This window comes from Boleophthalmus pectinirostris, unplaced genomic scaffold (assembly GCF_026225935.1).
Source record: "Boleophthalmus pectinirostris isolate CB_2022bp ecotype Guang Dong unplaced genomic scaffold, ASM2622593v1 HiC_scaffold_15, whole genome shotgun sequence".
Classification (NCBI taxonomy): Eukaryota; Metazoa; Chordata; class Actinopteri; order Gobiiformes; family Gobiidae; genus Boleophthalmus; species Boleophthalmus pectinirostris.
The window spans coordinates 19,195,641-19,218,838 of NW_026571070.1; the positions used below are offsets into that span (position 1 = coordinate 19,195,641).

Genomic DNA, 23,198 nt, shown 5'->3' on the forward strand with positions numbered 1-23,198 from the left:
ACATTAAGATAGGCTTGCAAATTTTATTAATTTTCTGTGGCACATAGTATTTTTTGCTTGTTGTTAATTTCCCACATTTCAAACAATTGCACATAAAAGTGAATGAAGTGAACACCTCTCCATTCTACAGTCAAAGTCATCAAAAACGTGGACTTAAACAGGATCCTATACATTTAAAAATCCTGTGTGAATCCAGACTTATCAAGACATTTATGACAATCTCTTGCTCACAACACTGTAAGATTAGTCAAATATGATTGGCATACACACACTATATAACATCATATCCATCTTTTTCACACATATACATATATTAACAAACATATTATATATTTTCTCTTATAAAAATACTGGACACTGATGATTGGACCCTTGTGCCTCTCATATGACACTTTATACACAAATTTGAAACATGCTAACTTTTATACACCACACTTTTAAAAATGGGATCAACAAAGCAGTCCAAACAAGACAACCTTGCTCCCACACTGGATAATTATTTATGGTTAAAGTGGTCAAACTAACCCAAAAATACAAGAAATCAAAAAGTGTTTCTACTAAAATAAAAAAAATATGATAATTATACATACTGCTTTTATGGCCTTCATCACAGAAAACAGAATGCACTTGAGACCGTACAGAGATGGCTGCTTTGAGGAAATACAAAGCCATTAATAATAATTTGCAATAGTAATTATTTCAGTGATATTGCATAAAAACAGCTCTTAAAATACAAAAATAAATTGCTTGTAACAAAATCATGATAATATGGCATTTGATATAAAGATTTCAAATTACACTATTTTTGAACACATGAAAAAATACTTTTTTTCAAATAAAAGGCCACAAAGTTGAAATGAAAATAGGAGGATTAGGTTCAAGAATACTGACCAAGGCATGAACTAAAACATATGGACATTTGTATATATTTCCAATTTAACTGCAATACAAATTCATGTTTTCTCAGCCTACAATGTGCTTTTGCATTTGCAATAATTATCCAGGAATTATAGTAACTGGAAAAGGTTTATGGGATTGTTACAGTAATATATTTTCTGTAATGAATACATGTTTTTGGCAGCTCAAATTAACTGAATAAGTGACACTAATATGGCTCTAAAGATTTTGTGAAAAAAAGATTTAAAACACTATGGGGCTCTTTAGGGAAAAGGGTTCACAAAAAAAAAGTTATATTTTCCATATTTTCATTGTACATTTAATCACAATACTCTTGTAAACAGATAGAAAAGGGAAATGCTAGTTTGTTGTCTGTACAGTTTTTGATTTTAAGGCAGACACCAAACATCCAGTCATATCTGCATTCAACTGAGAGAGTGGACTGTGTGTCTGTGAAGGCTGTTGTGAAAGCCCGGGCTCTGAGAACAGTGTGGGGTGAAGCTGAGGGTCTGAGGGTCCGAGGGTCCAAGGGTCTGAGCGTCGGAAGGTCCGAGGGCCCATCTGAGGGTCTGAGGGGCCAAGGGTCTAATAGTGTGAGGGTCAGAGGGTCCGAGGACGGAGGTTGAGTCAAGGCACTGAAGGAGCCCCTGTCTGTGGGCTGTGCTTTCACTGTGGATCAAAAACTTCCTGCTCCGACTCAGATTTATCTGAAAAACAAAACAAACATATGTCATAATAACTGTAAAAAAACATGAAGTGCTGCCCTCTATCAAGACCATAGCTCCCACGGAATACAATTCTTTGGTTTAGGAGTAATAGCTAAGCAGGCCTGCAAGATTAATTCTTGTGATATTTGTTCACAAACTCACGAGAATCCATCAGTCAGCACTGTGGTTTGGGCGGAAGCCAGAGGTAAAGCGCCCAAACAAACCAAAACAAACATGGCGACATCCAAAATCTATTTTAGGCAAGCAAGATGTCTGTGCGTCTTTTCCTCAACTGCATTCAACAAAATATCTTGGCTCCCCTTTAGTGACACTTGGACCAATCAGATTCAGTTTTCAGCCGGAGCCTGATAATATGTACAACTTAATTCAGTGTGCTGCACACATCAATCTGGCATTAACCAGGTAAAGTAAATGCCAGACTGAGAGATGACAACACTGTATTTCACATGGTTAAGATGCCATCAAAGCTAATCTTGTTAGCACCCTGCATCTGGAGTGTAGTGTCCTTGGCAGTATCTCATTAGTAAAACACAGCATTACTGACCAATAACGGTAACCATTATGCTTATAACGTGTTAGAATATAATGGGAAACTTGTTCACTAATATGTATACAGTATGAAATGCAGGGTTATCCTCTCTATCTGAAACTCAAACCTTGATGATGACCGTTGTGATTACATGTCTTGGTCACTGATTTGACGCCATTGTCCAGTTTGGCTGATCTAAAAAGGCCCCATGAATCAGAGGCATTGTGCTGAACATGGCTCTGGGAAGAGATATAAAAAGAAAATAAAGAAGGCCTCAACAGAATAAGACTATTCATGTCTGTGAAAAGATGGGGCTACTTGTTGATTGATAAAGCCTTATCTTTCTGTACGCCGTGTGTCCATTTAGCAGCTTTACATCTAATGGAGCTTTTTAGTCCTTTCTAGCAGATGTATTCACTTTTATCATCTATTCACCATCTTATTTTAGGACAAAGAATGTCCCCTTTTCAGCTCCTGTGTGTCAGTCTTAGTCTGAGACACCAATACACTTAGGTGTGATAGAGTATAATTGATAAGGTTACAACATGGACTCTAGTTAAATCAATACCTTTAAGCGGAGGGGCAGGAAGCTTTCTTCTCTGGTGACGAGACGTATCTAGAGTTTGAGGCTGAAAAGAAAAAATATATAGATAAAATGATATAATATTAAATACATTACATTCTAAGTTATCACTATATTTGTCTAAAGATGTGTCTCTTATTTACTTTTTACATAGACATATGTACTACACATTGTACCTTAGGTTTTGGCTTGAACTTTGAGAAGCGATTGCAGACAGTTACATTCAACCCAGCTGTTTTCAGTGCTGATATTCTGGCTTCAATATTTGAGATCTGAAAATAAACATTTGACTTAATAATGACCAATGAAACTTGGGCCAAGCAGTGAAAAGTTATAGTATAGCACTGAATCATAGTATTTGCTGCTCTCAGAACCTTTCATATATGATTTTACCTGTAGCTCTGACTGCTGGACCTGAGCTGCTGCTGTGGCCACCTGATCCTCCAGAAAAGCCAGCTCTGTGTCAGACGTTCCACGGCTGATGTCGCGTGCACACTGCTCTAGATCACCTAGTGCCCCCTCCAGGCTGTACACTGCACCAGCAGCCAGGTACACCTGCTCATAGAACACACCAGATGTTATGTTTTTTTTTAATGCAAACTGTTGGATGTTATTTGATTCATAATATTAAAAGTCTTACATTACACACGTTTGACTTTTGCCATGTTAAAATGTTGTTACCTCATCAAAAATATACCCACAGTTGTGTTTTGTTTCATTCACACACGTTTGAGTAATTCTGAATAATTAGTCTGTTGCATCTCATGTCATGTAGTGGTAGTTTTCAAGTTAACAGCTACTTTTCACCTTATTTTCAGTAGAGATTTGCAGGGATGGAACTCTCAAAATAATTCTAGTGAAGGAGTTTAAAATACATTGGAGAACTTCCTGTATCACCACATGGCATCACATGTTGGAGTGTCTGATTGAGAGAAAAACTCATCTTAAATATGCAGAATTTGGGTATTAAACATGTGTGAACAAACGGGCATGTTTTTCATGAGGAAAAAACATTATAACATAGATCAGTGTTGTGATATAGGCCCTTTAAATGGCACAGATGCACGCCAAACCAGTACATAGCAGTGGGCTTATTTCAAGAACAATTTGAACTGGAACTTGTGGTTTAAAGGGGGTTGGGATGGACAGTGGATTAGATTTGCTTAAGGATACACTATGTAACTTTTGTAGTGAGGGTTTCCATGTACTGTTTATTATTATTGTTTTTGCCATAATTGTTTTTGCCTATTCAATAGTTTGGCATTAAATATATCTATCTGGAATTTATTCAATCACATTCAATTATTATTAAAATGCCTTAGAAAAACTATTTTTTACTGTGAGTGGGGTCACCTCATACAGATCTCACCTGTAACTTGATAACCTGGTGTTGTCACCTGCTTGTCTCCATGGAGATAGGTAGGCTTTATGTCTTACTGTGGAACATCCCAGTAAAGAAGTAACATTTCTATGGAAACGAGCATGATCCTCCAATGACATTTAATACAATATATTAATATTAAATAATACTACATACATACTATACTCCATACAGATGTACAACAACTCACCCTTATGTAACTGATAACCCTATGTCCTGTAAATAAGTATATCATTGTTGCGCTGTTTTCCTATTACCTCTTGTATATAGCTGAGATTTTATATTTTATTACTTATTGTTCCATTTAATTTTGACTAGCACAAATACATTTACATAATAATGTCTCATTTGACACCTGACTCTTGCTATAATTTTTGCTACTTATAAATAGTAATAATTAATTCTAAATATTTTTTCTCTTTGTCATTATATTATATTGTGAGCTACTCTGTCCAAATAATTTCCCTTGTGGCTCAATAAAATTTGTCTAAGTTCTAAGTTCAAAATTCAATTCAAAAGGGCAGTTAAAAAATTTATTATTTCAAAATACTGTGCTGAAGAAATTAGCGCTTAGTGTATATGTGTGCATGTATATGTATGTGTATGTATATGAGTGTATATATAGGTATGCATGGGTATGTATATGTGTATATAATGTGTATGTAGGTATGTATATATTATATCTGTGTATATGATGTGTACTATACCTGTGCACATAATATACATATATTTGTTGTTGTTGTTAGATTTGTAATGCAATGTGTGTACTGTGCAATTATTGCTTGTATTGTACAGGAAATGAGAAGTCTATATGTGTTCTTTGTTAATTTGGGATGGTAGAAAAAAAAGGGGTGAGGTTAAATAAATATTTACTTCCTCCCACTCCTTTTTCGGACAGAAGGAAAATTCGACATAACATTTATTTTGCCTGTTATTATAGAATAGAAATATTAACTTTTTGTGTTATATCTATGTATTTACGTTTTTTATTTATGTTCTATGTATTACTGTCTGATTAAACATTCATTCATTCGAGTTTAGCCATTCCTTACATTCTCCTCCATCTTGGTGAGCCTCTGGTCCAGCCGGCGTGTCTCTGAGCTGTTGGAGATGGGGGACACAGATTCAGTGGGGGTGTAGCCCTCGCCTCCAGCCTCTCCGATCAGCTCCTCTGTGGCATTCAAAACCTTCAGGACCTCCGTAGTGATACTGCACAGGGAGGCCGCTGAGTATTTCTGCAATTAGAGCATGCAACCGTCAACAGTGTGAACCCTTAACGATCCATGTGTGGCTCAATATAAAAATATGTTAACAATAACATTAGTTAATTTTGTAAAAGTTATTTTATGGAATATGAAAATCCAGCAGAGGAAACAATTAGTTTAACACATAAAAGCTGAAGTATTTTCTTTAGCATTGCAGTTGCTAACAAGAAGGTGGTAAAAAATGGCAATGTCTTTGATACTGTGTAGTAGTAGTAGTAGTAGTAGTAGTAGTAGTAGTAGTAGTAGTAGTAGTAGTAAGATAGCAGTAAAAGTAAAAGGCAAGTCATAGTATTAGTAATAGTAGAAGTACAAATAATAACAGAAACATTATCCATACTGCCAAGTTACCTCAAATAACTTTAATTTTGGAAAAACATTTATAACTGACTAGACACAGGCGTGTGATTAAGGCATGGAAAAAGTGTCTATCTACTCTTTGATTAAAGGCTTTGAAGGTGCATTGATTGCTCTTAGTGTGAAGGCAGAGGATGTGTAACATGAATCGGGGGCAGGAGGGGCGCTTTGGTTTAAATGAAATGCACTATTAGGGCAGAGATAAGAGGGTGCAAAACAAAACTCTGCTTGTTAAAGTAATAGTCTTAATGGGTACAAGACTAAATATGAGACAGAAAGGACTCCTGCAATATTGACTTAAGACGGGTCGATGGAGAAATGGATGTTTTAAGAGCTTGAGTCAGCCACTCAAAAGAGCCATCAGCATGTAGATCAAACGTCTGACACCACCAGTCTTTATAATTAGAAAATATATAAAATGGTATGAATGGAGTAGAAAATGCTACAATGCTATTATAATTATGTTCCCAACAGCCATACATCTATAATTACAACAAGGAAACAGAGAGCAGTGGAACATATATCAGTGACAGGTATTACTCATGGACACCCCTTTGATGGGCTGAATGGAGCTAATAAGTGACAGCATTCACACACCTCAGGGTGATGTTCACACGTGCAGACCACCCAGTGACTTAACCCGAAAAAGAAATGACGTCCATTTGAAAGATTTGCTGGGGACTGGATGGGGAAGCTATATAATTTTGTGCACCCTGCTGTCCTTGAAACCGTATAATATATGCTTTATATATTCACAATCAATTCATTCAACTTCCAATTTATAGGTGACATTCTGAGGACTTTTGACCATTGAAAAAATACATTTTTTGTTTTGAATTGTTAATTGCTATGGTAACAGCAATGTTTTTCATCATTCTAAATTCCATGGGTATGGATGGATATAACGTAAAATTAGACTTTCTTTGATTCTACTCATACACTTACAATTTTTATATGTCAGATTGACAGACATTGCACATTGGTCAGTTGTAGGAGATTTAAAGATCTGTGGATGAGATGTCAAGATTAACTGATAAGCATGATGATAATAGTAATATATAATAAAGGGAGTGTGACGTCACCCATGGTGTTCGACTCCAGTCAAATAAGCTCATGAGGCAAGTAGTTATAGGAGCAAATTTAGAGCAGAGTTTCATTTTAGGAATTTATAATTTATTATTTATTATAATTTATTTATGGACAAAATAGCAAAATACAAACACCAGGATCATGTAGAGCGAGTTAATACCAGTTAATACAGACATTTTAAGACCAAAATGACAAGCCTAGCAGCAGCAGTTACAGAGGGAGGGGAGACAGTTTTTCAATGTAAAGTCAAGAGTTAATGGAGCCGGAAGCACCTCTACACTCACTTCTTATTTGGAATGTTGCGGCTAGCGGGTTGGGTATGTCCATTTATGGTCTATTTACCCATCTCTACCTTACAAACAGTCTAAAGATGAATTACACCAAGTTCTGGATGTGAGAGTATCAAAAAGAATAGAAAGGCCAGGAGGGTGAACCAATCTGTTACAGTCCACCTCCCAAGAGACAAACCTGCTTTTGTACATAAAAAATAATAATTAAAAAGTTAGTAAAAGGACAATGTTACTCCTTTGTAAATAGTGGTCGTATTAAAAGCTGTTGCTATGGAAACTTTAAAAGCTAAAAAGTCACAAATAAAGTCCCCCTTTTCACAGTTTTATTCAAGTATCGTTCTCTTTATTTGTCTTACAATTGAAAGGACGGCTGGTCTTTTGTTTTTTATGCTGTTTGAAATCATACCCTACAGTTTACAGTATTCAGTTAGTACACAAAAAATTAATTTACTGGTACAAAAAGCAGTAATCCTGGCTGTTATGATAACTATATAGCTTTTTACTCACCTGCCAAAAAAATGATCAATACAGATATTTTGCAATATTACTTGGAGCTCAATTACATTAAAGGTGCACTATGTAACTTTTCAGTTGGGGGTCAGTCACCTTCTTATTTCTATGGAAATGTTATTGCTCTGCTTGGAATGTTCCACAGTATGACATTAAACCTTACCTTACTCAATTACAGCTGGTTTTATTACTCAAAAACAAACTTTCTGACTGTGAGTAGGGTTGCCACACCACAGATATGACTGGTAACTTGGCCTGGTTGGGTCTCCATGATGAAAGGTCTAATGCCATACTGTGAAATACTCCAGACAAAGCTATAACTGCTTTATGGAGAAAAGCAGGACCCTCAACCAGTTACAATGCACCTTTAATGTGGAATCTATTTTCGTGGTGTATTGACAAAATGTTAAATATGTTTAAGTTATGTTTTTGACGCTCTATATTGTACTCATGCTTATGTATATTTATGGAAATTGCCATGCAGGAGCATGGGTGAAGTAGGCTTGTGGGCTGAGTCTTGGACAGACTAGTACTGCTAATCACAAGGAGGGTTTGAATAGTGTGGGAGCGATCGCAAAATTACTTGATCATGAATGACATTAAAATCTTTGCATAATACCCCATATAAGTTAAGACTGAATCTGTATGGGTTAGTTTGGTTTTGGGAGATGAGATGACTTTAAACTGGGGCTCCGAACTTCCCACAATGCATCATGGTTGTTTGATCTCACCTGATGTAAGAGGGAGTTGAGCAACCGAAGCCTTCTGCTGTGTTTCCAAGTCATACTGTCCTTCCTGACACATAACATACACACAGACACAGCGCAGCCAAAAGAAGAAAGACATAGGACAAAGAAACACCTATGAGCCACACAGAGTAAAAGCACAGACTGAACTGACCAGCAGAGGTGGGTAGTACTGAATTACATTTACTCAAGTACATTTATTTAAATACCAAAATTCTACTTCTTTGAGTAAATTTCAGACACTATACCTTTATTTCTACTTAATTGATATAGTTTACAGTGCAACCGTACTCTTACTCAAGGTTTTGGTTATAGTTCCCTACAAGTGGTACAAGCATTAAGGAACTATGTAATGTGTGAAAATGTGTGTCTTCTACTGCTCTATCAGATATCATTAGTTTTTCTCCTTGTTATTGTGTATCCTTTGAAAATAAAAGATTTGTGTGCATTAGTTAATGATTTGTATTTCCAGTACATTAACTACAGATTCTTAAACAGTTCTTATGTCCAGACAATTAGCTTATCACTCACTCTAATTTCTCAAGTTTACTCAAATACTGTTTTACTCTTAGTTGGATAAATTCTCAGACCCCAATCTTATGCTTCTACTTGAGTAATATTAATTTGAAGTAACTGTACTCTTACTTGGATACAGTTTTTGTCTACTCTGCCCACCCCTGCATACAAGCAATGGAGTAATTATTTAAGACAGAAAAGAACACGAAGCAACAGAAGCAATAGATATACATTCACTGAATAAACTACAGGGAAGCCGTTGATCTTTACTCACCTGACTGCCTGACAGTGCCCCCTCCTGGGCAGACGGAGTCACAGCAGCTGAACTTGCACTAGAAGATCCACTCTTCCTGTCCCCGGCAGCTCTGTGCCCTGCGTCCTTATCCAGATCACGTTTATGTTGCTTCTTACTTTGCCTGCTTACTTCTCTTTTCTCTTTAATTTTATGCTCTGGTACTTCCTCTAAACTCTTGTCTCCGTCCAACTGTGAGTCCTCCTTTGCTTCCTCTCCAAACGACATGCTTTTTAATCGTTTTTCATTTGTTTGCACTTCTTGTCCATTGACTAAATCCCACATTTCACTTTCCATGTCCTTTTGCCTTTGTCTGTCTTTTTCAGTTATTTTCTCAGATGCCCACTTTGAACTCTCCTCCTCAGATGTGTTGCTGTCTTTACTGTTTGCACGTTTGACCAGCTGGCTGAGTCTGGATCGTAACTCTTCCTCAATGGGGTCTACGACAGCCATTTTGGGAGCGAGGGGGGGTCCAGAGGTGATGAAGGTGGAAGGGGGGCTGGGGACAGCTGAGTTAGGAGCTACAGTGTCGGGGTCTTCAGGTGTCATTGGGTCTGATCTGAACACATCAGGAGCGGTGGTAGACACAGGGGAAAATTCAGATGCAGGGTGTTCTTCACTTAAGCCACGCTTCAGGAGGGCATTGAGTAGGAATCCACTATCCTCCTATAAAAACAAATAATTTTTTTTTCAAACTTGAAGTCTTATACACAGTCTAATAGCCAGGAGAATTTGCCTGATTTTTGCTATGATTTGCTTCTCCCCGAGTTCAGGGAGGCATGACCCGACTTTGTGTCTTCGTGTGCGATTTGTGACTCTGAGCTGTTCTGTCAGATTGTAACTACTAAACATCACAGACACAGAAGCGCAAGATACAACCTCAGGAAATAGCAAAACTAATTATTACTAACCCTTCGTAAAGCTGTAAATTTAAACTGCAGCATCTCATCCGTATTATCCATAGAATTTGTCCTCCACAAATAATGACATCCAATCCGCAAAACCGCACTATTAATCCAATTTGAAGTGTTCTTTAAAAGTAAAAAGATGAGAGTAGTTCCTCGCGTGTCTGTTTACATCCACACAGCTCACAGATTGGGGTGAAGCTGCAGCTATAATGTGGTGCATCACTATAGCTGTAGCTATAGTGATGCACCACATTTCACAAATAATAGCACAGTTTTGTCTTGTATCTAATCTAGAAGTACAGTGCTCTGATCTTTTGAACACTGACGAGTCTCAAAATGAGTAGTTTTACTCTAGACAGGAAACAGCTGTCGCAAGATGCACTTTTAACTTTGTAACCTGTGGATATTCAGCCATATTCCGCTGCAGTTTTTGCAATCAGAGATTTAAAATCTCACACGATTCTCCTTATGTCTGTGGTGTGCACTTTTTGTTGCGCGTTTAAAAATAATTTCAGACTGAAAAATCCTGTAGTGTGTGGCGGCCTTTAGTTGCCAAGAATTAAAATTCAGATCCATACATAAATTTACTTATAATATTGATAATACTGTATAAGGTTATATAAAAAGATAATGTGATTTCTATGTAGATATATAGGTATCAATAAGGAACATCTGGAGAAAACTAACTCACAAACTTAACCTACCAGATCATTCTCAGAAAGCTCTTCTCACTATACCACTTATGCACTACACAATATTATTTATAATCACCAATCACCAATAATGCCAGTATTATATATGATAATGATGAGCTGTTACCTGGGCTAGTGGGTAGATAGACTGTGCGTGACTTTGGCCTCCAGTTCTCTGCTCTGATGAAGACTCTTTTTTGCTTCTCCTTCGTCGTCGGGATCTTTTGATGGGATCATTCTGCCGTTCATCTGCTTCACTGCTGTCCCCCATCACCTAAGAATCAAACATTTTTACAGATTACTTTAAACTGACATTTAGAAAACAATCCAATCAAGCATACAATTATAAACTGTAGTACCAGTAACAATATTAAGACTGAATGACGGTAAAATTGAATAACATAGCACCGGAGTAGTATAAACAAGGCAGCATTTTCAGTAATCATGAATATTTGTAAAATTGTGAGTCAAATATAATACTACATAAAAGTGAATAGAAAACAAACCGAAAAGACCTTTGCAGATTACATATGAGGATCTCTTATTTAGACAGACACATAACATTATCACCAGAATATTACACTTGAGCAATCTTTAAATATTCACATAAACTGCAGATTAACTGACCTTAGGGTTAAAATTAACATCCAGGGCCTCTGAGTGCAGTGCATATGGGTTGTAGTGCATGTGTTGGTGGTAGACAGATGGGTGATGCGGGTGCAGGTGAGTGTCCACTGGGCCTCTCTTTTTCATCAAGTTGTGTGGTGGTTTCCGTGGATATGCCGAAAGCACAGAAGATGCCTCTGAGTCCGAGTTTAGTGTCTCTGTGTTGGTGTACTGTCCCGAGGAAGGAGAAGTGATGGGATGATGGTGCGTATAAGTCCACTCCGGGTCGTGCTGAGAGTCCGTGTAGTAAGTTTCATCTGAAAGTTTTCTCCTGAACTGTTGCAGAGCAGCGCCCCAGCCCCCCTCATCATCTACCTCCGAGTCAGAGCCCATTTCGTCGTAAGCGGAGACCACTCCTGATTCTTTCTCTAAAACGCTGAACACAAGGCTCTTCCTCTTAGTGAGCAGACTGGGCCGGGACAGTTGAGAGCTATGCAGTGCAATCCAATTACCGTCTGGGCTTTGGAGAACTGACGATGCACCTGGAAAAATAGAGCCAATAAATCCAGGGTAAAATTGGTTTAAATAGTACAAAATCAACAAGTTTTAACCTGTATGTTTAACTTTAGTCATATAATGTCCACACCAGGTCCAATTCTAACACACTGAACTGGATGGAAGGTAAAGGTAATTGGTTTGATTATTTTCACAAGGTTGAAAACAGGCCTTTCTGGTAAAATGTACATACAAAATTATTTTATTGAATGCTGTAGACATACTGGAGTTGTCCAGTCGGTCAACGCTCTTCCAGCTGGGTAAAGAGGTGGCCTTGCCCTCCCTCTTTAGAGATGAGTACTCCTGCAGACCTGCCCCCACTCCGGCACCCTCCTCCTCAGGACCCTTATCTGGAGAGTCGTCACTGGTGAGAGAGAATGCAGACCGCGAACGCTGCAGGAATAAAGAAAACACAGAAAGTTGAAGTTAGAATGCATGACAAAGTCACATGTGTACATGCAAACATTTAACTTATTAAGTTGTAAACGTTGTAAAAAGTGGCACAGAACACAATAAATACAGAGAATATATAGAATATATAGACTTGATTGCGTTCCTGTGTTTTGAGATGTTTACCAGCAGGTGGAGCCATAGCACAACATAATGGACAGTCAGTTTCAATTCTGTCTCAATTTTTTCTAATCTTACTCAAAACTACTCTAAACTTACTTAAACAAATGTTTGAGTAAGTTTGTTGAAACAATACATACATTTCAACAAGGATAAAAACATATTTTGAGTCAAAAGCAAAAGCAAAAGGTAATTTCTGGTGAGAGAACTTTTATCCAGTTGACAGAATTTAACTTTTCATTGGCTATGGACTCTACCTGGATGACAGATTACACAGAAATCTTTTTGAATCCAAAGAGAAAAACATTATTCCAACCCCCACAACACACAATAAAAATACACACAGACACTGACGTACACATTTTCCACTCAAAAATAGACGTTTGTTTAATTAAAACCACATTAATATTACACACACATTGCTCATGTTCAGAGTGTGTTGGTTGTAAATAAGATGTAGCCGTAATCCCTCTCTCCAGCCCCACTACAGCACTTGCATGTGTTCTGAGTGTTTGCATAGAGCTGATAACACACGTCTGTCCCACCGCTGCAGAGGGGATCCCAGTGTTTTTCACAGAACTTTGATCATTATGGAGCGGCACTTGGGGAGAGTGAGTGGAGGGGGCCAAAAGAACAGCTTTGATGTTTCATTCACATTTGCGATGATGACAAATGTGTACGACCCCCTGCAGGGCTGTTGTGGGAGTGCCAGGTGAAGAACACTGATACTCTATAATAGAGCAAGAGGCAGTGCTTCTGTGTGAGAGCCAAGCAGGGATTATGGTAGAGATTATTAAAAGAGCATGATTCAATACAAGAGGCAGAAAGTAACTTACTACAAATACTCATGTTGCTGTATTTGAGTAGATTTTTGGTGTAGGGCTTTTTTGATTTTTAGATGGGTACTAGTTCTAGATAATTGAGTATAATTGTAATCATGTAATTAAATTAACATCAAATTAAAGAAGTTACTGAGTACAGCCGCAGTCGTTCAGTGCACAGTGTTCTCACTACTGTATCTGTTTCTCTATACTCACAAACACACATAACAGCACAGCTTTGATTGGCTGGACTTTAAAAAAAATATGTGGATGGTTGATTGCCATAATCAATTTCTTTGGCTACGTAATCAAAAAGTAACTAGTACTTTGAGTATATTTTTTAAGTACTTTTACTTATACTTTTACTTAAGTACAAATTTGGCAGCAGTAATTGAGTACATTTTTAGCCTTGTACCTGTACTGTTACTTCAGTATAAATTTTCAGTACTCTTTTCACCATTGGCTGGGTACAGGTAACTTGCTATGGGTTAAATCTGGGTTTAATTGTGTGTGCTATGTGGAATTCACCAATTACCCTAATCCTCTTGTAGTTACGATATAGGCCATGCGTGTGAGCCTGGAAGAGATTGTTTGTTGCAACATCTTCAAAACTAGTTTATGTCCACAATATAAAAAGACCAAAAAGTAAAATGGCCAGTATTTTGACCAGACATGTGACCTAACTCTGCTGGAAAGAGACTTGAGGCCAAATACAACATGACTGTGGTTTTAAAGAGCCTGTCCTGTGTAGCATACCACAGACAGAACATAATACGGACTGTTATGAGAGGAACTGAGTCGGCAAACAACTATTCAAACATATGCTCCTCAGACTTACGCCCACGATCACAACTGCAAAACAGAAAACTTAAGAGGTCCCATATTATGATTTATTCAGGCTTGTTAGTTACCTATAAGCTTAGCCATTTCTTGTTTTAGAAGTTTTAAATAACAGTACGGTATGAAATACACAGAGGATTTTCTCTAAGGGATCTACTTCTTTCACTTTCTCTTTAGATGCTTTTTCCTTTTGCTGCAACAGTGGGTAATGGACCATATAGAAATTACTAATTAGCAGCACATCTGTTAGCAAAATTACAAAGATAGATTATCTCTATAGAGAAATGTGTGACCTGCATTTGACCCATCATTTAATTAGTGCACTTATGTTTTATTGCTATTGTCAGTGTCAGTTTGGAACATTAGATGGCCACTTAGAGAGCACCGTACATATACAAAGTTTCTCAGACCTACCCAGAGAGAGTAGGGGGCTCGTAGGGGGTCTTGGGGTCCCTGTGAAGACGTCTGGGGCAAAGATGGAGAAGGCAGTTCACTGGTCTGGATCAAGGACTGAGGCTGTGGCCATGCAGTATCATACTCTGTCTGCATCTCTGAGCGCTTCCTCCTCTGTATAATCTGAGAAACACCGCAATAAAGAAAAAACATAAATACGGTTGATGTTCAAACTAATATAGAAAAATATTGCAAATTGGAAGATAATATCCCAGTGTTTCTTGTTCAAAGTGTGAATAATTTGGTGTAATGAAATTTTAACGGGTAAATCCATTCCTAATTGAGTTTTAAAATTATACAGCAATAAATATGGAAATAAAAAAACACATTTCAGCAAACAAATACAGCCAAATAAGGTTTGAAAGATACCAAAAACACTATCCCTATTTTAGCCCATTACTATTTGAACATAAATCATACCTTTCAAAGATTTTATACTTGCTCTAAAACAATGCACCTTCCAGGGAGTAAAGATGAATGGTAGCCAAAGTTAAAGGTGTTTTACTTTAGCGGGTCGACCTACTTTTTGTACAATAGTTGTGGCAAGTTCCTCTATGAGTTCTTCTTTGTGATCACGTAGGTAGCGAGCTTCATTCTGCTTTTCCTGTACACACAAACACACATATAAATGAATAAAACTGTGAATGCCTCCTGCTGCTATTGAGACTAGCGTGGGAAGTAGTAGTAGGATTACATTGGAAAAACAGTCTCACCAAACTGTCACTGAACTCCTCTGCTTTAGCGATGGCTTCCTCTATGGCCTCCTCAGCCACACGCAGGGCGACTGTGAGCGTCTCTGCCATGCTGTGTCCTGGAGGAGCAGAAACAACCAGAAGGATAAGGTCAATATTCAGTCACACACTCCTTATAATGTAATATGGCTCCACTGTATATATACAGGGCAGTGTAACAACATGCTAAGTCCATAATTTGACTCAAAAACTAAGCCATAATAGTGTTTCTTGGGTTCTTTCTCAAAGAATATGTTGTTCCCCCATCTTCTCAATAGTGCTGTTCTGGACTCATTCTCTTAATTTATATCAAAGTACATTTTGTATTTACTACAATGTCTCTCCAGTACTTGGTTGGCAGCTTTTTCTGTTCTATAGATACATACAGTGTATTCACATAGACTGTATATATAAATGGACATAGCGAACCTCTTAGCTGCAATGTGCCATACAGGAAGTGAGCATGGGCATGCTTCAGGCTCCATCGACTCTAATTCCAATTCACTTTCTATTGCAAAAACCCTCTCTCTGTAACTGCTATCAAACTAGTCATTTTGGTTTAAATTTGTCGTATTAACTAGCTCTATGTGATCCTGGTGTTTGTATGTTGCTATTTTTTTCACAAATCAAGATATAAACATTAATAACCAATAGACCAAAAACAGGCTGCTCCAATTAGCTTTAGTAACAGGTTTGATTGACACCGTTGCCAAGCGTCTGCTCCATGCTAAACAGTGCAGGTAGGAAGGGGTGTTACCTTCGACAGCCTTGTTCAGGATTGGCTCTTTGGTTGCTATGATTCGCCCCCATAACCGCTCAAAGAGCCCACACACACACTTAGTCCTCTTCTTTACACACACTGTTTTGTCAACAATCCCCAGACCTATTTATAACTTGCAATTCATAACAAACTCATGTTTTGTTTGTTGACACTTAGACATCTTGAACATTATTGCTAAAATTTAATTAGCAAATAAAGAGCGTCCTTGATTCTGACAACAGTTTCCTTCACCTGTCAGTGCCTGATTTATTCAGTCAAACTCACAAGTCTCAAACCGTATGAATTATTCATATGGTTCAGCTTTGCAGTGTTCAATGTTACATTATTTAATCAAATCAAGGCACCAGTGCAAACACTTTTGGAGATGTAATCTGACCAGAGGGGCGTCACATGTCAGACTAATCTGTCAATCTCTAGAAACAAGGGAATGAAGGGAATTTGATTTAAATTGTAAAATAATATTCAAAACACTCCACAACAACCAGTGTTTTGCTGTGTCAATATTAAATGAATTGCTTTATCTGATCCCTGGCAGACGAACCCACAATCTATTACATGTCCCAAACACAGACGGAATTTGCATGTTGGCAGAGACATGAGTGGCAGATCTGCCCATTGTATAAACATAATTATCAGTGAGCAAATTGAATTAGGCATGTTGTTAAGTGATCAAATCAAACTGTTTGCACATGCGTTTGTGGGTGAAACTACAAACAGCACAGATGTAATGGTCCAAAAGTGCTGGCCAGGAGGACGCAATTAAATGTGAGTGCTTCCGTTTATTTATAGTAAGCTATTAAATGCATATTGGCTTGTATGCATTTTAATAAAGTGTTTTAATGCTTGCCTTTAAATGTAATACTGGCCTTACCCAACGCACCTTTTGTACCCAGACTTGTTACAGCATTGATTATAGTTGTCAAACATAAACACTACCAAACAGATAAAATGTTAAATAATGCACTTAAAGCATTGGAAAATACAAATGTCAAATCTAATTGCAGCAGAGATTACCCAGAATGCATCTCTCTCACCTTCACTTTGTTTGTAGAAGGCGGCTTCACTGCCACAGATGCTGCCATCATTCTCGTTGCTTCCTTCGTGAACACTGCTTTCTGGAACAAAAGAGAAGAAAAATAACAATTGTAGATAAAAGCTTTTCACAAAAATCTAAATATTCCTAATAATAAAACAAAAAAAACTATAATTATGATTTCAACACATGTTATCAAAATTGAGACATGTTTTACTAAACCCCCTTTGTCCAGCTATCGTAGTCAATTTGTCATCACACAGTTTATTTTTGATAGATTCTCCCAGGAAAAAAGAAGACAACACTAGTTAATGATTACTGTTTTAATACATGTACTTACCAAAAGCGTATCCATGACAACATAAAGCAAGATGGGACCCAAAGAAGAATTCACTACTTGTAATATTTGGACAAGTTGACATAAATAGAGCAAGAAACAATCAGATGATGAATGTTAGGAGTCTAATCTAGAGCAACCTGCATTCACCTATTCCCACCGTGGCTTATTAACTCTAGTAGAATATGCTCTTTTATTGTGGCCTTTATATATATATATATATATATATATATATATATATATATATATATATACACATATATACATGTACATATATACACACAAATCAATTAAGATTAATTTTGTGTGTAAAGCAAGTTATGAAGAGAAATGATTTATTTGTTCCAATATGTTACTAATAACCAGTAAGCAGTTTAAAGCATTATAATTATGATTATTGTTAAGAAGAGTGTGACGGATGCCATCCTCGTTTTATTTTACCTTGCCTCACCCCACCTCAGATCCACCCACCCCGGATCCGCCCAGCTAATCAGCCTCACCTGGTCCGCCTGATCAGCGGGGGTATAAAAGCAGGAGCCAACCCAAGAAGAGTGACCAGTGGGTCCTCCGCTGCAGCTTTCCTTAGTTGTTTATTTTTGTGTTACCCGTATCTATTTTTTGTACACTTTGTTAGCACTTCTTTTTTTGTAATAAATACCCTTCTTTTTTCACCTCGCCACGCTTCCCGTTTTGTTCCACACCCGGTTCATTTTAACATCTTTTTCAGTTACCGTGCCACCTCCTAGGCTCCCGTGGCATGTAACAAAGAGTATGAAGTAGAGCCCGACCGATATATCGGTTGGCCGATATTATCGGCTGGCCGATATTATCGGCTGATATGGGCAACTTTAGGCATATCGGCTATCAGCCGATATGCTTGCTGATAGGGGCCGATATTTCACGTGGGCATGTTATACCTCGTTATAAAGCTTAGACTCTCTACATTCTGTTCAATTTACAGACAGATAAATGTCCTAATATGTGGCTCCACATCAGTATTTATCTACGGAGTCATTTGTCTGTGTGTGTCCATACTGTCCCTGAACACACCACAGAGTCGCGTCACTCACGTGTGTTTGTTTACACCTGCAGACACAGATCCAAACACTGAGATCATATTCTTTTTATGGACAATCGGTTTGAGTCTGGATTAAAAGGACATTTATTAGTGCAGATTTGTGATGTGAGGAGGAGCCTGTATGAACGGTGAGTGTTGGAAATATGTCGACTCTGAAGCTAGTTTTTGTCATTTGTTATGGGTTAGCTGCTGTAGCTCCCGCACATAAACAGACTGTTTTCTATTGGTCTGTTCTAAAGTGACTATATTGGCCGTATATTTGCTATTTGTCATTTTAATAGATCCATGGTTATGGGTCCGTCGCGAACGAAATGACTCTTAGAACCGGCTCTTTGAAGCGAACGACAGGAGCCTGATCCTTATTGGGAGCTGTGTTTTCTCTTTCTCTCACTTTTTTTCTCTTCACGCCGCGTGCAGATTCATGGTATGACAGCGGCAGCGGCTAAAAACGAAACTTTGAGTAATTTGCGTGTACGTAGGATTAAAAAAAATAAAAATTAAAAAAACGAGCATATTTGACTGTAGTTTAGCATAAAATAAATAAGTCCCGGTTTAGTCCTTTTTCAGTCCTAAATATATCGGTGATTATATCGGCTATCAGCAGCTCCAACTGCCATTATATTGGTTTCATATCGGCCACAGCAAAATCCATATCGGTCGGGCTCTAGTATGAAGTTAAGTATGAAGTTGTTTTGTCCTGCATTTGTAGCTTTAGTGCTCAGAAAATTTCTGCTTTCACCTAACCTCTTTCCCCACCCACTATGCACTTACTTGGGATTATTTAAAATATTCTTTTTAAGACCTGGAGTGAATGGCAGCTGGATTTAAGCAATCGTAGTGAAGCATGAACTTGAAGAAGAAGCCAATGTGTTTATCTATCTCGAAGGCAAGAGAAAAGTACAAAATCATAATTCTGATCTGGCTTAAAGGTACACAGAGTAACTTTCTGGTAGAGGGTATGCCAGCTGGAGATGTTATTGCTTGATAAGAAATGTTTCACAGTATGGCATTAAACCTTTCTATCATAATGGAGACCAAAACAGAACAAATTACAAGTCAGATCTGTGGAGAGGCAACCCCTGTTCACAGTCAATGTATTTTTGAGCAATAAAACCACCTGTAATTGAATAAATATAAGATAGATCTGTTTAATGTTATATTGTGGAGCATTCCAAGCAGAGCAATGCAATATCCACAGCAACAAGAAGGTGACAGATCCTCAACCAAAGAGTTAATACAAAAAAAATATATATATTTTTTGCCATATCTCCCACAACTAACTGATCACTCAATTTGACATAGACATTGTTTCATTACCTGCCCATCAGAGGCTTTAGACTCTAGACTCCAACAAATATGTACAAACAAAACAAGAAAAACAAATAGCCTGTCTTCAGTCACTGACCACAGACTGTGCCCAGAGTCTACTTTCTAAACTACCCCAGACAAAACACAGGATCAGTCTGGCTCCTGCCCTTGTCCCAGAAAGTCATCATGTTTTATTCAGAGTCAAGATGCTAAATTATCAAAATCTTCAAAGTTTGGCTTAATGTCTTCTCTTCAGTCTTGTTACTAACAAAATTACCAAATTTGAGAGTGAAAGAGTGAAATAAACCTATTTTTCCTTTTTAACTGATAACTTTTGAAAGGTGTATATCCAGAAGACCTGACATGGAGCGAGTGCCGTCACTTACTCCCACTGTCTCAATGTGACAAAATGTGACTCAACAAAGATTACATCTGATGCTTCACACATCACTTCAGATATTCAGTCAAACTCAAATTCTTAAAAAGCTGCTTTGTACAGTAGTAGTACAGTAACCTTACATTACATTATATTTTGTATCCTAAAATATATTTTGGGGCAGAAAGAAATGTGTTCTGAATCCATGGGCTGAGACAAAGACATGGTGCATCCATTGGTGCATTTCTGAGTTAGTCATTTCTACAGTAATTTTGCTATTATGCATACATAATTAATATAAACAAATAACTGACAAATACAATCACAGTAGTTGTCCATTTGGCAGCTATGAACATTTTACAAAACTGTTTAAAGGTGCACAGTATATCCTTCCTGGTGGAGGTTTGCTACCTGCTTGCATGACATTAAACTTATCTATAGAGAGGCTCACAGTTGGAATACATTTTTGCATTTTTCAAAGCATTTTGAGCAATAAAAACACCTGCAATAAATGTTGTACTGTGGAACATTCCAGCCAAAGTTACACAGGACATCTTTATAGGTCTATATTGACTTAGCTCTGGAACAATTGGGGTATTAAATATAAGATTTGAGCTCTAGAAGGTTGAATAAGTGATTTCTGTGGCTAATTATTGGCTGATTCTGTTATATATCTGTTGCAGCTCATGCTTCTTAATGATACTGTCCATCTAAAAATGGGCAATATATCATGCTTAAAAATGTGTTATCGTGACAGGCCTTAACCTTTATATTGTTGTTTAAAATGTTAACAGTTGCCAAATGGAGCACTATTCTGTGATTGTATTTGGCATTGTTTATTGCTCACTGCTGATACATCTCAGTGAGTCACACTACATGACAAAGCGTCTGGGAAACAGCCATTGGTGTGACAATAACAATAGAAAACAGTGATGCATGGCTTTGTGCGTAAGCCCGCCCCCTGTACTGTCTCCACGGCGATGATAGTGAGGCAGCGGGTTTATAAGTCCACCGGATTTCAGCTCACGTCTAACCCGCTCTCTCTGACCAGTGCCTAACCTTTGTACCAGGGACAGGCTCGATATCTCCATGGCAACCAGGCAAGACGACATCACCATGTGATATTGGCGACTTCAGGAGTCAATGCACTGTACTACACCTGTGTCTACATACAAGCAAGGTGTGATCAATAAAACAAGCAAACAAGATAGACTACGGGGATTTGCTAATTCCACTTTGACAAAAGTCCAATACTCATACCTTAAAAAAATAAATATGAGAAAATACTTATCAGCAAGTTAAACTAAACCAACTGGACTTATTTAGCTTTTGATGTCAATGTTTCAATATCAACCATCAGAGTCTCAAAGAGCTTTTATACACAGCCTCCTTCACCCCTCTTTCAAACCACCGAGTTCACTAAAATGTCTCAGACCACCTTTACATCTAGTGAGAGTTGCAGTCACCAACACAGGCCCTGTTAAAATGAAACGTTGGCTTCAAAAGCTCAAAAGTCCAGTTGGTTTAGTTTAACTCGTTGATAATATCTTATTTCTGGATATATCAAAATTTTCATCAATTAATAACAATAATATTTTTTTAACAACACATGTATTATCTGAAAAGTTCCTATCCTATTTTGCAGGCTCTCTTTTTTCAATTTATTTGGTAGCCTCAATGCCAAATCCTTGTAAACCTTTAAGATGGTGTCTGGCTCAGCTCTTATTGGATCAATTCTGTGCCCATTCACCGTTCACTGCCTCTCTCACAAACTCAAGACAGATTTGCTTCAAGTTGTTGAACTTCTGTCCCTCAGGCCTATTTCTTTTTAAGCTTGATGGTTAGACACTCAGGAAAAATGTCTTCTCTTTCATTGCTACTTGTAGAGCAGTGGATAATCACACAGGCATTTTGCTCTGAATTTTTTGCAGTAAAACTTGATAGCACCATTTTAGCTTTATCCATTGCAAATTGCTAAAAATAGTACAGGGAAGAATATGAGGAGAGACATAAGAAAGAGTTGCGCTTCTTGGGCAGCAGAAAGAGCCCAGACGGTTTCCTTTCCATTACAATGCAGCAGCTGGCGGCACTAGCTCCACTGTTGTCCTCAAAACAACACAGTGTTCACAACATGCCAGTCAGAAACGTAATGAGGAGAAAACAACTAGTGGACAACAGCACTTTAGACACTCAGGTAAAATTAGAAATGTCCACTTTAGTTTGGATGCTTCAGTACAGTACAATCACTGGAATGGAGTTCAAACCTAGCTCGAAAATAAGTCACTGTGTGCACTGATGGGTAACTGCTTGCAGGTCAGTGATATTCTTGCCAACTGCATCAAATAGGAATGGCAAATGAAAGTGAAATTTCAAACGGCAGAGCCACATTTATTATCATAAACAATACCATACATACATACATTGTAAAACAGAAATGTCTCTCAAGGGTCACTTATTATTAAGAGTGGCAAGGAAAACTGACGGAATTATTTTATTAATTATTTTGGACTAGTGCAACTACCAAATCAAGGTTTTTGTCATGTTTTTTGAATTGTCAGTTTACAGTGCATTTGTTTGTTTTGTTGCCCAAGCAAACACAATGCACTGATATTTACAGGTGGAGAATTCTGTCAATATGCACACATGTTTAAATCATAAAGCATGATCTTGGTTTTATAAATAAATGTTTATTATGCATTTTTATTATAACTGTTTTACCTTATTGCATTTTAGGTCCTTTTTCTCTGTCACAACACTAATGAACAAGTATCTTATATCAAATATCTTCAAAAAATGAATACATATTTAGAAATCGGGCCAAGCTAACAGTTTCCAAGCATAATGACGTATACCAGATGCTGTTAGAATCACTTCTCTGACCCATGTGACTCGTCCTCTCTGTAAAGTGACAGCTATAGCTTTGAGCTCC

The 23,198-nt window shown here is 37.6% G+C and overlaps 1 protein-coding gene across 4 annotated transcripts in view; it reads right to left on the reverse strand.

The window, feature by feature from the left end:
• Positions 1-9: 9 nt before the first annotated feature.
• myripb (myosin VIIA and Rab interacting protein b) overlaps positions 10-23,198 on the reverse strand; it is a 140,916-nt gene continuing 117,727 nt past the window's right edge. The window contains exons 5-17 of one of the 4 annotated variants that reach the window (XM_055151002.1): positions 17,172-17,252; positions 15,339-15,436; positions 15,149-15,229; positions 14,587-14,748; positions 12,166-12,334; positions 11,408-11,928; positions 10,908-11,054; positions 9,163-9,846; positions 5,171-5,353; positions 3,131-3,292; positions 2,914-3,009; positions 2,723-2,783; positions 10-1,604 (exon numbers count right to left, since the gene is read on the reverse strand). In XM_055151002.1, the coding sequence (XP_055006977.1) occupies positions 1,564-1,604; positions 2,723-2,783; positions 2,914-3,009; positions 3,131-3,292; positions 5,171-5,353; positions 9,163-9,846; positions 10,908-11,054; positions 11,408-11,928; positions 12,166-12,334; positions 14,587-14,748; positions 15,149-15,229; positions 15,339-15,436; positions 17,172-17,252 (2,486 nt within the window). In that variant the 3' untranslated portion in view covers positions 10-1,563. Of the gene's footprint in view, positions 1,605-2,722; positions 2,784-2,913; positions 3,010-3,130; positions 3,293-4,106; positions 4,206-5,170; positions 5,354-6,690; positions 6,744-8,357; positions 8,422-9,162; positions 9,847-10,907; positions 11,055-11,407; positions 11,929-12,165; positions 12,335-14,586; positions 14,749-15,148; positions 15,230-15,338; positions 15,437-17,171; positions 17,253-23,198 lie in introns of those variants that run through there. The other 3 variants (XR_008631830.1, XR_008631829.1, XM_055151003.1) reach the window with 3 other exon arrangements.